Below are 17,585 nucleotides of genomic sequence, written 5' to 3'. Positions count from 1 at the left end.
TGTAACATTATAAATGTTGATCATTTGTTATTCTTTCTTACCCCACATTTTTGAATGGGAATGTCTCACAAAAATGTTTCTACATGTTTTCAACACTGATAATAATCATAAATGTTTCTTGATCATCAAATCCTCATATTAGAGTGATTTGTGAAGGATCATGTGACACTGAAGACTGGAGTAATGATGCTGAAAATTCAGCTTTGATCACAGGAATAATTTACACTTTACTATATATTCACATAGAAAACAGATGATTTACATTTTTACGACCACATCCTCCAGAAACGTCTTCATCTGTGGGTAATGAACTGTCATACTTGATCAGTCACACTGACGGACATGTTGAATACTTGATGATTAGTTATGATGATTAAATCATGTTTTGTTGTTCTCCTGCAGGGAGATTCAGCTTCTGCGACGACTACAACACAAGAACGTCATCCAGCTGGTGGACGTGCTGTACAACGAAGAGAAGCAGAAAATATATCCTTTACACTGAGTGTGTGTGTGTGTGTGTGTGATGCTGTAACCCACAATGCTGTGCTTTCAGTTCCAGTGTGTGTGTCTTGCTCACGTTCTGCTGAGTTTGAAGAGAGCACAAGCGCACTGAGACGCTTCAGATGCGACTGTTCAACATGATGGGTTTGAATTGCTCGAAATATGATCGGAATCACTTCAAAAAAAGGAAAATACAGTAAAGTGCAAGTCTGTCATATCAGCTGCATAAAATTATCATGAGAACATCATCATAATTGTGTGTTTGGAACATAGATTTTAATGGTGAGACCTGTGTTTGTGTAATCAAGCTCTCAAAAACTATATAAAAATTTGGATTTAGATTTATCGGCCGATATATCGGTTATCGGCTTTCAAATATAAAGAATTATCGGTATCGGCCAAAATGTTCATATTTCATTTTCTCCAGTCAAGAATGGAAGTGTAATGGAAAGTAAAGCGTGTTGCATTGTGGGATATGGTTTAGCACTTCAGGGTTCGTACAAAGTGCTTAAAGTGCTTAAAGGAATAGTTCACTTTAAAATGAAAGTTCTGTCATCATATACTCTCCCTCATGTTGTGTCAAACCTGTATGAATTTCTTTCTTCTGCTGAACAGAAAGGAAGATTTCCTCCTGAGACCCAAAAAAAGGTTTTTTGAATTTAGTTTTTTTCCATGTCATCAAACTGTTTAGAGCACAATAAACAAATGGTAAAAAACATGTTTGAAAAATATTTTATTCATACGTTATGCTATGTCTATGTCCTCTGTAGTGGACGCCAGGACTAAGTTGTTTAAAAAATAAAATGACATGAAATTATATGTATAGGCAAAAACAATGGGATTTTTTTTTCAATCACCAATAAATTTGGGGGGGGTTTTAACCAAAATTTGTATAAAGATGATTCTCAACTATGTTATGAAAGAAATAATGGAATGAATTGATGCACCATTTTACTTTATGCAATATGTGGGTAAAATGGCCATACATTAATATTCCCATTCAATGCAATGTATCTATACACTGTATCTAATGTGCACATTAATGTGTTCTTGGAGCAAAATTTAATGAAAAAACAAGTGTAATAATTGGCAACATTTTAATAATAATATCTAATATTTCATAGGAATATTGATGTATAATTTATTTCCATATTCACTTGTTGTGTCTCCCAGAATGCCTGATAAACATGATGTAAGTCCTGGTGTCTCTACAGTGGACATTATGAAATCAACGCCCTGTTCTGGAACAGAAAGTATTTTTTTTTATTTGAAACCCTTTAACATTTTCCTGAGATGTTGCTTTATGAAATACAATTTGAAAAGTAGTCCAATTTAAATTATAATTACAATATATTATCATATTTCCATAAGAATGCTACATTTGATCACTAAATTAATGTCAGACATTTTTAAAGACCAAGGAGAAGTTGTTTTCATGGTGAAACCTCCAAACATTTGGTGTCTCTGAAAAGTCCTGAATGTGCTCTTCACAGGACACCCAGGTTGTGTCATGTGACATGTATGATGTCAGAGGAATTCACTAAAATATAATGTCCACTACAGTGGACAAAAGTCTATTCTTGGGTCCCAGGAGGATATTTAGAAGAATGTCAGTAACCAGGCAGTTTCTGGGTCTCATTCACTTCCATAGTATATTTTTTTCCTACTATGGAAGTCAATGAGACCAGAAACTGTCTGGTTACTGACATTCTTCTAAATATCTTCCTTTCTGTTCAGCAGAAGAAAGAAAGGATTGAAACAACATGAGGGTGAGTATATGATGACAGAATTTTCATTTTAAAGTGAACTATCCCTTTAAGTCCTGGAAAACCCTTGAAAACAGACATATTTATGAAGAGGAACTTAAAGTGCTTGAGTTATTTAAATACAATATATATGAAATTTCATTTTTTATTAAACACAATCTTTTCAGGCAAATTTAATACATATGAAATCAAAAAAAAATTATTTTTAAACACAAACACAATCTTTTCAGGCAAATTTAACTCTGCAGTGCATCTGATAAACCCCCATCAGACCTTTTCTCAATGCCAACATTATAATATAAAATATTATCTATTGAACAGTATTAACCATTATAAACTTTGTATTGAAAATATATATTATTAAATGCGTTGTAAGTTGTATTTACGACTTATCACCATATATTTGTAATTTGAGTTTTAAATAATCCTAAAGATATTGTTTGATAAGTGCGATCTCTGATTGAAAAGTCCTGGAATTTCTTCAGTTTCTGTCCGAACCCTCGCCTGTAAACGTCTCTCCAGAGTCTGGCGCAGGAGTTTCCTGTGGAGAGCAACTCTATACAGCTAAATATGAACTGAACTGAGTTGATGTGTGGTTTAGTTTGGTTGTTCCTTGACGTTCATGGCTCACGTATATGGTGATGGAGTATTGTGTGTGTGGGATGCAGGAAATGCTGGATAGCGTTCCAGAGAAAAGATTTCCAGTGTTTCAAGCTCACGGGTGAGAGAACACACACACACACACACACACACACACACACACACACTTCTCTGAAAACACAGCATCTGTCACTTTAATGGGCTTTTGATGATCTATTACGGTCTATTTTAATTAGCTTTTTGACATTTGTTATCATTTCCCACAGACGTCATGTATACACACACACACACACACACGTCATATTCCATTTGTGGCCGTAGATCGTCTTTATATAGACGGTGTTGTCTTTTTGAATCGTTGCAATGCTAGTTTATCTATTTTAACTGAGGTTAACTAACTTAAGAAGTGATGGTTTCAGCCGATATCCATAGAGACGCGTGTTTGAGACTGTCTTTGGTTTAAGGAGGAAATACTCAGCAATGGAGTCGACTTATGAATTTACACATGGTTTGAGTTAAAGCATATTAAAAACACCACATAGACACATAACAACATTAAAAGCTGGACTTTAATTATTCCAAACGTGTGACCGGTGCAGAGTTTGAGATTGTGAATGCATTAGTAACTCGTGCGTGTCTCTTTCAGGTACTTCTGCCAGCTTCTGGACGGCCTTGAATACTTGCACAGCCAGGGAATTGTACACAAAGATATTAAACCAGGGAATTTGCTGCTCACTACAGACGGGGCGTTGAAGATCTCTGACTTGGGTGTAGCGGAGGTAAAGCCTTTTCACATTAGCTAATATACAGCTAACGTAGCGGTTCACATTAGCTAATATACAGCTAACGTAGCGGTTCACATTAGCTAATATACAGCTAACGTAGCTGTTCACATTAGCTAATTCTGATCGGATCGGCAGAGAAGCCAGTCCAAATCCGATTGAAATCCGATCAGAATTAGCTAATGTGAACAGCAAAAAATCACATGAAATGTAATTTTTACAAATCCGTTTCAAGCTGCATCCATAAGTGTCCCTGGATCACGTCACCAGTCTCGAGTCGCACGGGTTTATCTGAGGCAATAGCCAACAATACATCGTATGGCTCAAAATGATCCGTTTTTCTTTTATGCCAAAAATCATTAGGATATTAAGATCATGTTCCATGAAGATATTTTGTACATTTCCAACCGTAAATGTATATAAAAAAATATTTTTGTGAGTGAATGCAGCACAATCACCAACATAAATGAACAAATTTAAAGGAGATTTTCTCAATGTTTAGATTTTTTTGCATCCTCAGATTCCAGATTTCAATATAGTTGTATCTCGGCCAGATATCGTCATATTCTAACAAACCATACATCAATGGATCTCATGAAATCTTTAAATCTCTGACTGGTTTTGTGGTCAAGGGTCACATATGTGGTTTGAAATCTGCATTTCTGGAAATCCGTCATTGCCATAGAAACCAATGCAGATATTGTGGGAAACGCGAGAGCGGGATGGACACACACATCGGATCTAAACTGCTGCGATACACAGTGTGGACGTCAATAATCTTAGATCAGATTACAATCGGAGACACAAATAATCAGATCTGGACTGATTGATCTTTCTTGGCGCTCACACAGTAGAGCGCTGGCGCTTGCAACGCCGAGGTCATGGGTTCGATTCCCAGGGAAAGCAAGAACTGATAAGAATGTAAATGTGCAGCTTGAAATGCAGTGTAAGTCTGACAGATGCATGAATGTAAATGACAGTGTGAACGTAGCCTTAAAGTCGCGTGGAACGGAAGTTGCGCTCGTCTTTTCTTCCCTGTTGTGACGTATATCTGAGTAAAATGGCTTCTGTAACAGAATGTTGACCTCTGACCTCCAGGCGCTCCACCCGTTCGCGGAGGACGACACGTGCCGCACGAGTCAGGGGTCGCCAGCCTTTCAGCCGCCGGAGATCGCCAACGGCCTGGACACGTTTTCAGGGTTTAAGGTGGACATCTGGTCTGCCGGCGTCACACTGTGAGTTCATCACACACACACACACACACACACACACACACACACACACACACACACACACACGTTCTGGCTATTACAGGGTTCATGCAAGGTGCTTAAAGTGCTTGAATTTGACTTTTTGAAATTCAAGTCCTGGAAAACCCTTGAAAATATTCATATTTACAAAAAGATACTTGGAAAAGTGCTTGAGTTGTTAAAATACAATATATATGAAATCAAAATTGATTCATTTTAAAACACAAACACAATCTTTTCAGGCAAATTTAACACTGAAGTCCATCTGATAAACCCCCCATTATAATATGTTGCTTTAGTGTAGCTTAGCTTAGCGAACAGCAGAATCAAGTTAAAAACGCTATTTGCTTTAGCGCTGCTTTAATTTAGCTACAAATTTATTTATAATTTAATGCAGAAACAATTGAAGTAACGAATACTTGTTTGTAAACAAATGATTGACATTGAGATAAATGTAAGCATTGTTGTAGAAACGGCAAAATTTAATTGTTTGCATCATTTAATCATTAATTTTCCGTGTATCCCTGTGATGCTAATATAGCGTGTAGCTAGTTATGTACACGGCTAATACCTCGTTATTGAATTCCGCTGGCCACGCCCTACTACAGGGTTCCCGCGGATCCTTAAAGTCTTAAATTAGATTTAAAATATCGAGATATATTTTTGTCAATATTGCACTCCCCTAATGTAAGGTTTTAATTTTAATTTCTTCAGGTCTTAAAAGGCTTTAAATTTGACTTTAAACAGGTCGCAGCAACTCTGAACTACTTAGCAAAGCGAAACTCAACAGCCACGCGAGATGCACGACAAACCAACAAACGCGACTGTGGTACTAAAAGAGTGGGCGGAGCTAAAGAGCTATTTTGGCGCAATTTGCTCGCCGGGACACTCTGATTGGTGGAATTATCTGTGCGGCATTATGGGTAATGTAGTTTTTCCACCGAAAATTCCGTTAAATACGATCATTTTAAAAATGAAGTTGAAATAATGTGAACGCATGGTTTCCGCAAAAGCACATTCCACCGATTAACAGTTATGACCTCACAGTAGGGCTGAGTTTAAAGGTACTTTATAAGTTATCATTTATAAGTTTCCCTGTGGAGTAAATCAATGGAGGATTTATTATTGCTCTACAAGTGGATCCACGTGTGATCGTGAAAACGTGAATTCCTGCTTGTAAAACTAAGCTTCTCATCTTCTCATGTGTGTTCTGATGTCATTAAAGCTTGTAACCCACTAAAGTTTTCTGTTTCCCGCTCGCAGATACAACCTAACGACGAGCCTGTACCCGTTCGAAGGGGACAACATCTATAAGCTATTTGAGAACATCGGGAAGGGCGACTACAGTATTCCTGAGGATTGTGGCCCGCTGCTCTCAGACCTGTTGAGAGGTGAGAGGTCAAACTCAACTTTTGTTTATAAAGCACTTTCAAAACCATTAGAATGGACCAAAGTGCTGTCCATAAATAGTTAATAAATCTAAAATACGTAAAAACATAGAATAACATTAAAACGTGACTCCAAGAAAATCATACAACCAATTACTCACAGTAGGCCTATTTCACAAAAATGGCCGCCGAGACCGGAAGTAGGGTAAACTCTTTTCCGGTGAAAGCGCTAGCAGTAGCAGTCGGAGGACAAATGCGGAGACTAAAAGCGGCCAGTCCTGTTGCGTACCTTTTTATGTTTGCACTCATAGAAGAAACAACCGTATTTATTATTGCACAGCTTTTCTTGTGACGAAATGTTGAAAAAGCGCTGGATTTGGGCTATACCGAGAGAAGAGGAGCACTTTTTTGTGTGTTAAGCACTTCACGGAGGATGAAGTCCGTGTAACTTACGAATCTACGAGAGTCCGGTCGTAGATATCTTACACCGCAGGCCGTGCTTTGCAGGTTTTCATGGAACAACTGGGGAGAAGTTAAATCAGGCCAGACACAGACGACAAAAAGACGTGTCTGTGGTGTGAAGGAGGAAGCAGATGTTGAAAATGGAGTGTTGATGCCGGTTCGGGAGTGATGCCCTGACAAAACATGTTTATATGGTTATCTGATTTCCACGTCATGCACTTTTATTTATTATTATTAACTGTTGGCAAATTAAAATTGTTTGTAGAAGTTGTTTTCTGTAACTTTCTTAAAAATTAGTGAACACGGAGCAGTTTTTCCGTGAGCGGGACTGGAAAACCCGGAGTGGATCAGGAGCGGAGTGATAACAGAACGCTTAGAGTGGAGAGAGGAACATGCTTTTGCTCCACTCCAGGCTTTGATCACATCCCCCTAAGCAGGGTGAATCACCTCGTCTTTCCCATTCAAACTAAAATTAAGACATTTATTACACTATTTGAGAAATGTAAGCATATTTACAGCATTAAAATTATGAACAGTGAATTTAAGATATAAGGACAGGGGGAACCCTGATATTGACGGAAATCCGTCGTATACTCTCGTAGCGACTGAGAACTTTAATTGTATTACACTTAAATGAATACTTTAAGTGTATTACTGAATATAAAATTACATACATTATGATATATTAGTAAATATATGTCTCACATTTTTAAATATATGAAAATTCTTTATGTATTATTCACTGTTGTAATATTAACACAATATATTATTCTGTATATTTTCAAATATACTGTTAAACCATTCAATATATTGATCATTCATATATAGGGAAATATATTTTCTTTTCATAAGGGGACCCGACAGTAAAATGTGATTTTGTAACATCATGATTTTTTAAAACATGTAATATCACTCACTTCATTCATGTTTTTAGTCTAACCATTTTTTTAATTATTTGCCTTAATTTCATTATTAGACCCACTAGCAACGTTAGGTCAAATTCACTGTAAAGATGTACAATTCTTAGTTTCATTCATGGTGGTAACATGAAAAATGAGCCATAATCTAGTCACTAGTGGAAGATTGCTGCAATCTCCGGGACAAACTAACACTAATAACATGAAATTTTAACAAAAGCCACTAGATTTCAAACATAGCCTACAATCAGACATCATTTCTATTTATTTATTTATTTTGTTTAGCTATAGTAAGTGTGAGCTTAGTCATCAAGTGCCATGCCATTTAAATGAATGGAACTTTTTTTTTTTTATGTAAGCAAACGTCAAGAATAATTTGTAACCTTTGTCCAATTTCGATCTTGTCACAGCTCCATGAAAACTATCAACAAAACGGACAACATCTGCTATTCTTACTTTTGTCAGATATATTAATGACAGAGAAAACAAGCTGTTCACAGTCCATTTTGAGAATGAATGGCGATCGTAGCGGGCGGCGGCGCGACCGGAAGTATCGTTACCCTACTTCTGGTCTCGGTCGCCATTTTGTGAAATAGGCCAGTTCTCAGGCCTAATTAAACACCGAAATCTTGATGAAATAAGTCTTCAAGTCCTTTTGAAATAATTTAAATATCCTGAATGTAACTCGACACCTTTGCCTCAATTAGTATGCGTGGTTCTATGAATATGCAAATGAGCCCCGCCTCCACTCACTCACTCAGCTCAGAGATCCACTGGTTGACGATCACACGTTGATCTGATTGGTTACAAGGTCGTTTGTGACGTCAGAAACACCAGCGATTTCAAAGCGTGTTTTTGAGACTGTCTTTGGTTCACTGCAGTTTTAAGGAGGAAATACTCAGCAATGGAGTCGACTTATGAATTTACACATGGTTTGTCTTAAAGCAGATTAAAAACACCACATAGACACATAAACAACATTAAAAGCTGGATTTTCACCACAGGGGTAAAAAAACACATACAGGCAACACAGATATAACACCCGTGGCTCCTGGTGATGAAGGGAAACGATCGCTCTGTGCAAGAAACTGAACATCTTTAAAACATTATTGCCTGTAATCCGCAGCTGTGCTGTAATGTACAGGTTTGACCTTTAGATGGCGACATTGTGACACTAATGTTCAGCACTGATGTTGTGTTTGAGCAAATGCTGAGGAAATGTCAACACACACACACACTCACACACTCACACTCTCTCTCTCTCTCTCTCTCTCTCTCTCTCACACACACACTCTCACACATTCATTCTCACTCACACACACTAACATACTGCCAATTAATAGTAGTTTGAGTGTGACGCTCTGCTGATGTTCTGTTTCTTCATCTGAGGTGTTTTTATCTGCAGGAATGCTGGAATATGATCCTGTAAAGAGGTTTTCAATACAGCGCATCAGACAACACAAGTGAGTCCATCATCCTCATACTCACACACTCACGTCAACAACATCGTGCACATCATCAGCTGATGAGATGAATATGAAATCATGCAGTTTTGGCTCTCCCTGTCTTAGAGGATCTATTACGCCAGTCTTGATGTTGTTTCAGGCTCTACTAGAACAGGTTTTCCTGCTTGAATGTTGATATTCTCCTCATATTCTCCATTGTTGCGGCTCCTCTCTTCCCAGTCTGTCAGTAACGCTCTGTTTACTTCCTGTCTCTATGAAGCCCCTCCTTCTGAAAAGCACACTGTGCTCTGATTGGTCGGCTGGAGCAGTGTGTTGTGATTGGTCGAATGCTTCGAGTGTGTTTGGGAAATGTCCCGCCCCTTACCATAACCGCCAGTTTAACACACTACTAACTAACTCAACCAGGCCCCGCCCCTTTATTTTTTCATCTTCCTTTATTTTCACCCCTTGTTCTAATATAATCAGGGTTTGATATTAACTTTTTAACTCTCTGGCCAATTTGGCTACTAAATTTGAGTTTCCGGCCATTCAGAACTTCAACAAGCTTTAACCCCAAAAAAGAGAGAGAAATAAACCAGATTTAACTACGTCACAGTTTATATTATAAAATTAGGATTTTGTTTGAATAAGAAATGAATGTATGAAATCCAGTCATCTCCTCCTTCCTCTTTCATCCTCATCTTTTTCACAAAAAAAATATGTTTTAGGTGTATAATCAATACAGTAAAAAAACATGTGGATGTTGGAAAATAACAATGTCTTTTCTGTTCACTGAATGCTTTTTAATCTTCGCTGTTGCTTCAGTGTAAATGAGCAAGCGTGCCGTTATTAGTTGCGCAGTGACGTGTGTGTGTTCGAGTGTGTTGCAGATATGAGCAGATTCTGTGTAATACGCTGTATTTAATATATAATGATGACTCATGAATATTTGTGCTGGATCTGAGCAGATTTGTCTTACACAAACTTCCCCAGAAAAGTGAGTAAAGAGAAGTAACGCCACATCGGCTGGTGATTTGACCGCGTTCCCGCCACAGCTGATTATTACACGCATCTGGTGTGTTCATTTCTAACCCTGATTATAAGGCAATAAAGCAGCTCTCGTTCGTTATTGAGATCAGTGTTGATTCAGAATCTGTTGCAAAATTGTCTGATGATGTTGAGATGAAGTCGAACACAGAGAGCTGAGAGTGGGAGGAAGAGGAGAATAGAGAGAGTGGGAGAGATGAGCTAGAAATAAACATGGCCTCGATCTGAGGATGAGGAAACTGATGCGGTTTCCATGGATACGGAAGAGCTCTTGAGGATGTGCGGTAATGATGATTGATCTCACCTGAGGAACACCAGATCATGTGACGCTTAAAGGGATAGTTCACCCAAAAATGACAGTTAGCCCATGATTTGCTCTCCCTCAAGCCATCCTCAGGTGTATATGACTTTCTTCTCTCAGACGAATACAGTCAGAGTTATATTTAAAAATGTCCTGGCTCCTCCAATCATAAGTGTATCCATCCATGATAAAAGTTCATCTGTCCATCATAAAAGATAGTTGTTTTAGTTGGTAAAGTCAACGACTGCAGTGATGTCACTTCCTCTTCCTGTCAGCTGGGTGCGTAAGAAACACCCGCCCTCGGAGCCGCCGGTGCCGATCCCGCCCAGCGCTGAGATCCGGGACCCGTGGCGCAGCATGACGGTGGTGCCGTACCTCGAGGATCTCCACGGTTACGCAGACGAGGAGGACGAGCTGTTCGATGGGGAGGATGACATCATATACACTCAGGACTTCACTGTACCAGGTGAGCGGGTCAGAGAGTGTGTGTGAGAGTGAGTGTGTGTGAGAGTGAGTGAGTGTGTGTGAGAGTGAGTGTGTGTGAGAGTGAGTGTGTGTGAGAGTGAGTGTGTGAGAGTGAGTGTGTGAGAGTGAGTGTGTGTGAGAGAGTGTGTGTGAGAGTGTGTGAGAGAGTGTGTGTGAGAGAGTGTGTGTGAGAGTGAGTGTGTGAGAGTGTGTGTGAGAGAGTGTGTGTGAGAGAGTGTGTGTGAGAGAGTGTGTGTGAGAGAGTGTGTGTGAGAGTGTGTGTGAGAGAGTGTGTGTGAGAGAGTGTGTGTGAGAGTGTGTGTGTGTGAGAGAGTGTGTGTGTGAGAGAGAGTGTGTGTGTGAGAGAGAGTGTGTGTGTGAGAGAGAGTGTGTGTGTGAGAGAGAGTGTGTGTGTGTGAGAGAGAGTGTGTGTGTGAGAGTGTGAGTGTGTGAGAGTGTGTGTGAGAGTGTGTGTGTGTGAGAGTGTGTGTGTGTGAGAGTGTGTGTGTGTGAGAGTGTGTGTGTGTGAGAGTGTGTGTGTGTGAGAGTGTGTGTGTGTGAGAGTGTGTGTGTGTGAGAGTGCGAGTGTGCGAGTGTGCGCGTGAGAGAGTGAGCGCGTGAGAGAGTGAGCGCGTGAGAGAGTGAGCGCGTGAGAGAGTGAGCGCGTGAGAGAGTGAGCGCGTGAGAGAGAGTGAGCGCGTGAGAGAGTGAGCGCGTGAGAGAGTGAGCGCGTGAGAGAGTGAGCGCGTGAGAGAGTGAGCGCGTGAGAGAGTGAGCGCGTGAGAGAGAGTGAGCGCGTGAGAGAGTGAGCGTGTGAGAGAGTGAGCGTGTGAGAGAGTGAGCGCGTGAGAGAGTGAGCGCGTGAGAGAGTGAGCGCGTGAGAGAGTGAGCGCGTGAGAGAGTGAGCGCGTGAGAGTTCGTCACTAAACCTCAGTGTTGTTGTGTGTAACAGGGCAGGTTCTAGAGGATGAGGAGGATGAGGAAGAGCGAGTGTGTGCGGTGGCCAAGCCGGTGTGTGTGAACGGCACGGAGTCGGCGTCACTGAAACCCAAACCCGAGCGGCGCTCCAGTTCCTCCTCCAATCCCTCCAGGAAGAGCATCTCAGCCGCCAGCAAGATCCGCAAACTCTCCACCTGCAAACAGCAGTGACCCATCCGCTCCTGCTGCACACCTGTACAGGTGAGAGAACACACCCCTCGCACATCCCTCACACACACCCCTCACACACCCCTCACACACCCCTCACACACACACCTCACACACACCTCACACACACCTCACACACCTGCAAACAGCAGTGACCCATCCGCTCCTGCTGCACACCTGTACAAGAGTGAGTGTGTTTGTTTGTGAGTGTGTGTTGGAGTGAGTGTGTGTTGGAGTGAGTGTGTGTTGGAGTGAGTGTTGGAGTGTGTGTTGGAGTGAGTGTGTGTTGGAGTGAGTGTGTGTTGGAGTGAGTGTTGGAGTGAGTGTTGGAGTGAGTGTGTGTGAGTGTGTGTGTGTGTGAGTGTGTGTGAGTGTGTGTGTGTGTTGGAGTGAGTGAGTGAGTGAGTGTGTGTGTGTGAGTGTGTGAGTGTGTGAGTGTGTGAGTGTGTGAGTGTGTGTGTGTGTGAGTGTGTGAGTGAGTGAGTGTGTGTGTGAGTGTGTGAGTGTGTGAGTGTGTGAGTGTGTGAGTGAGTGTGTGAGTGTGTGAGTGAGTGTGTGAGTGTGTGAGTGTGTGAGTGTGTGTGAGTGTGTGAGTGTGTGAGTGAGTGAGTGTGTGAGTGTGTGAGTGAGTGTGTGAGTGAGTGAGTGTGTGAGTGAGTGAGTGTGTGAGTGAGTGAGTGAGTGAGTGAGTGAGTGAGTGAGTGAGTGAGTGTGTGAGTGTGTGAGTGTGTGAGTGAGTGTGTGAGTGAGTGTGTGAGTGAGTGTGTGAGTGAGTGAGTGTGTGAGTGTGTGTGTGAGTGTGTGAGTGTGTGAGTGTGTGAGTGTGTGAGTGTGTGAGTGAGTGAGTGAGTGAGTGAGTGTGTGAGTGTGTGTGAGAGTGTGTTTGTTTGTGAGTGTGTGTTTGTTTGTGAGTGAGTGTGTGAGCGAGTGTGTGAGCGGGTGTGTGAGCGTGTGTTCAGGGTGGGGTTCCTCTAATGCTGATGAGATGCCGCAGTGAATGCAATGACTCAGTCTCTCTCCCTCTCCCTCTCCCTCTCTCTCTCGCTCCCTCTCTCTCTCTCTCTCTCTCTCTCCCTCTCTCCCTCTCTGTCTCTCTCTCTGTCTCTCTCTCTCCCTCTCTCTGTCTCTCTCTCTGTCTCTCTCACACACACACACACACTCACTCTCTCTCTCTCTCTCTCTCTCTCTCTCTCTCTCTCTCTCTGTCTGATGGAGTCGGTGACTCAGACTCTTCTCTCTCTGCGTCTCTCTATATTTAGCGCTCTCATCTTCATTGGATGGAAACCTGTTTACACTTTCCTCTCGCAATATACGGAAATTGCAAATGCAAAGGCATCAAAGTGTTACGAGAATCTAAAGCAGATCACACTGATGCTTCCAGCGAGAGATGAGGATTGATCAAGATAGAAATTATCATTTAAATGAAGATTTAAATGCCTATTTGAAGACTTTGCATTTGGACATCACTGAGAATGTGCAGTAAAATGTGCTGAAACTTTATTTTTTCACTGTAATATGATGAAAATGTTATTGTCGTTAATACAGTAATCATTTTTTTGGGACACATTTTTTTATTATTAAAATTAACAAACACTAACATGCTGCATAAGTACATTTACAAAATATTTATTTAATTTAATTTTAGATTTAGTTTCAGTTCGTTGTACAGGTGAGGTGGCATTACCTGCTCTGGCTTTCCAGCCTGTCGCACCTCCTCCGATGCCGTTGGGACAGCTGCAGGGTCATCAGCTGGACACCGCCGTTCATAGATGTTTCGCCCCACACGACCAGTACATCTCCAGGTGGGGGGGTGGGGCCGGTGGCATGCTGGGGACGTCTCCCCTCCACCCCCTGCAGCTGCCTTCACTGGGGTGATGGTCCCCACCCCATTTCTTCCTCCTCAACCAAAGCCAGTAGCTCCCTTTCTCCGCTTCCTCTCCCAGCACCCCGTGGCTTTCCTCAGCCTTGAGCCTGTTACGCCCACTCCTGCTGCTTTGCCCACGAAGCCTCGACAGCCGATCTCCACAGGGTGAACAGTTGCTTTCCAGCCAGAATCTTTGCACTCCGCTGCTAACTCGGCGTACTTCTGGTGCTTCCTTTCGTGGGCTGCTGCCATATTCTCCTCCCAGGGGATGGTTAACTCGATGAGGAGGGCTCGCTTCGCCACTGTGGACCACATGACTATGTCTGGTCGGAGAGTGGTAGTCATGATCTCTCTTGGAAAGACCAGCTGTTTCCTAAGGTCTGCCAGCATCTGCCACTCTTTACCAGGTGCGAGCATGCTGCTCTTCTTCTGAGCAGGAAATAGATGTATTCCGCCAGGCTTTACAAATCCTGTCAGGGCATGCTCTTCTGTTGCCGGTGAATGGTTTGCTGCCACCCTACAGCCCTCCAGGATCTCGGCCAGTTTCGTCAGGATTGTATCATGGCGCCGCCTGAAGCGTCCCTGGGTCATTGCCACTCTGCATCCTGACAAAGTGTGTTGGAGACTTGCCTTGGCGCTCCCGCACAGATGACAGCCCACCTCATCACCATACCACAGTGTGAGGTTCCTAGGGCATGGCAGGGTGTCGTAGGTCGCCCTCAACAGGAAACTGAGCCTGGATTGAGGCGTCCTCCAGATATCCGCCCAGGTAATACGCCTGTTGATGGTAGCATCCCATCTCGTCCAGGCTCCTTGCGTGCCCTGGGATATTGCCTTCAGATGGAAGCGCTCCTTCTCCAGTCTGGTGATTTCGTCCACCACCATGCTCTTCTGCTGTCTCTTGGTGGCTTTGGACCAGAATTGCTGCGCTGCTCCCCAGCCCAACCCAGCACGACTGGTCTGGACAGCCCTCATCACTTCTCGGTGTTGCAGACTGGCGATGGCACTCTCCACCTCTGCTTGCGCCTTCCATTTGCGGCCTGTGCGGATGGGGACATTCGCACTCCTTATGAGCGGGTCTGCTGAGTTCTTTAGTTCCAGCACAAGGCGAGCATTTCCATCCGAGGCTGATGGATTTGATAGAGAGCTCCAGCATGCTCCGACTGAAGAGCCCTGTGTCTGAAAAGCATCAGGGCAAGCCTAGCCACTTGCGGATGTAGTTGTTGGCTAGGCTATCCATTCTGCTGACATGTGATGAAGCGATTTCGCAAACCTTAAGGGGCCACAGGATACGTTGGTACAGGATGTGCTGATAGCACCACACCTTGTGCTTCCCGGGCCGTTGACTCTGCTCAATCTTTGCCAGACCTTCTGCGAGTTGATGTTTGGCTATCTTTCCCCATCCGCCTGTCTGACAAGTCTGCCGTGTACAGCCTCCCCAGGCTTCGCAGTGGTTTTTCGTCCAGCCGTGGAATGGGCTCCCCTCCTGCGACGAAGCTGTCCTGGACTTGCACTACTACGCCTTTCCTTATCGACAGGCCTCTTGATTTTTCCACCTTGACCTTCATCCTCACCCATGTGAGAAGTTCATCAAAGCGCCTGAGGAGCCTGTTTGTACAAGGAGCCGTTTGAAGGATGCTTGTCACATCATCCATGTAGCTCCTCAGGGGTGGTAGCCTCACGCCCGATGGTAATTTGATACCTCCAACTACTTGCCTGGCCCCTATGAGGATTACCTCGAAAGCCATCACAAACAGGATGGGGGAGATGGCGCATCCCATCGCAATTCCACGTCCTAACTGCTGCTATCCTGTCGTGTAGCCCTCTAGCGTGAAACACGTGCAGGTTGCTGAAGTATCTGGCGATGATGTTCTTTACACAACCCGGGACATGGAAGAACTCCAAGGCGAAGTCAATCAACCTGTGTGGAACTGAGCCATATGCGTTGGCCAGGTTCAACCAAACCACATGCACATCACTCTTCTCTCTCCTGGTGCGCTGGATCTGCTCCCAAATCAGAGAAGAGTGCTCAATGCATCCTTGAAAGCCGGGAATTCCAGCATTTTGGCAGCCTGTATCGATGTACCCATTTGCCATGAGAAAGTTGGTCATTCTCTTTGCCAGCACGGAGAAGAAAACCTTTCCCTCTACATTCAACAAGGCAACGCTTCTGAACTGGCTGATGGTCTGGGAGTTCTGCTCCTTGGGAATAAATACACCGGCTTGCTGCCACTCTGCTGGGACTTGCTGCTTCCTCCAAGCTGTTTTCAGTAGCTTCCACAGTGCCTTGACTACCTGCGGGCAGTTCTTGTAGAGCTTGTAGGGAAGCCCATTCGGCCCTGGGGCTGATGCTGACCTTGCCTTCTTGATTACCTCCTCCACTTCTCACAACTTAGGTGGAGAACTGTCGAACGGTAAAGTTGGGGGGGCTGGCCGTGGTACATACCCTGGAGAACCAAGCTGTGATGTTCGTTTGTTGTCACTGTACTGGCTCTTGATGTATTGCTCCAGCTCCTCCTCACTGACGTTCAGCTTGCCACTTCTCTTCTCGTCCAACAACTGCCGGGCATACTTGAAGGGATCTCTGAAAAAGTTGGTTCTCTCTTTCTCTCTTCTCTTCCTCCTCCTTCTAATCCTCTCCACTCTCCTCAGCCTGGCAAGGTTTTGTCTGACCTCGTCCCACAGGACCTTCAGGCCTTCCTTCTCCTGAGATGCAGCCTTCCTCCAGTTCCGACGGAGCTGGCGCCTTGCTTTAATGAGCTGTTCGATCTCTCTCTCTCTCTCTCTCTCTCTCTCTCTCTCTCTCTCTCTCTCTCTCTCTCTCTCTCTCTCTCTCTCTCTCTCTCTCTCTCTCTCTCTCTCTCTCTCTCTCTCTCTCTCTCTCTCTCTCTCTCTTTCCTTTGGCTGGGGCTGTGGGCTCTTTCTTACTGACCTCGCCAAACCTCTCTCTGCATACCTCGATGTCCCCAATGATGTTCAGTTTGCTCTCGACGCTCCCTCTCAACGCCAGCTCCAACAGTTGGCTCACGTCAGCATCCAGACTCTGCCACGCCACCCGGTCATTCGCTTTTGGCCATTTGATCTTGTCACGCCTACCTGGCTGCTTTGTTACTGGCTTTGTCAGGTGTGCCTCTGGTGGGCTGGTGTCCTCGTGATCGCAGGGTACCTTCTCCATCATGGGGTTTCCTTCTGCCACTTCAGGAGACTCAGCACCAGTGGGTCCTGCAGCACTGTGGTTGCACTCCCGGCTTCTGGACCCTGGGTCTGCACGCAAGGAGACCACCTCAACTTCCCTTGATGGATACGCAGTCCCCTGCTTGACGGCACCTTCTCCCATCCACACTTCCGGAGGATTTTCTCGTTGTCGTTATTCGATCCTGTTGTTGCCTTTTGGTCCATCCTTGTGGGCCCATCTTCCATCCCGCCTCTCGGAGGGCCCTCAGGCTGTATTCTCTTTTGTTGCTTCGTAGTCAAGGGTGGCGCGTCCTGGGGCTACCAGGTCGCTAGTGGGGTGACTAGCCGCCCACTCCTAGTGCGTCCTTTCCCGCCGTCAACTGGTCTTTCCCAGCTGTCCACCAGGCTTTCCTAGCTGTCACCTGTCCTTTCACAGGAGTCACTGGTTGCCCAGGGTGTTCAGTTTAAAATATATTA

At 43.8% G+C, this 17,585-nt stretch overlaps 1 protein-coding gene across 1 annotated transcript in view; it reads left to right on the top strand.

The window, feature by feature from the left end:
* Positions 1-17,585, top strand: part of stk11 (serine/threonine kinase 11) — a 28,423-nt gene that overhangs the window by 8,553 nt on the left and 2,285 nt on the right. Inside the window, exons 3-10 of the mRNA XM_084120975.1 lie at positions 403-486; positions 2,899-2,988; positions 3,514-3,646; positions 4,748-4,884; positions 6,163-6,290; positions 9,072-9,129; positions 10,735-10,925; positions 11,877-12,103. Coding sequence (XP_083977101.1) covers positions 403-486; positions 2,899-2,988; positions 3,514-3,646; positions 4,748-4,884; positions 6,163-6,290; positions 9,072-9,129; positions 10,735-10,925; positions 11,877-12,073 — 1,018 coding nt within the window. The 3' untranslated portion in view covers positions 12,074-12,103. The remainder of the gene's footprint in view (positions 1-402; positions 487-2,898; positions 2,989-3,513; positions 3,647-4,747; positions 4,885-6,162; positions 6,291-9,071; positions 9,130-10,734; positions 10,926-11,876; positions 12,104-17,585) is intronic.

This window comes from Abramis brama, assembly GCF_963993115.1.
Source record: "Abramis brama genome assembly, chromosome: 7".
Lineage (NCBI taxonomy): Eukaryota > Metazoa > Chordata > Actinopteri > Cypriniformes > Leuciscidae > Abramis > Abramis brama.
Note: the sequence above shows the minus strand (reverse complement) of the source record. Positions and strands in the feature narration are given on the sequence as shown.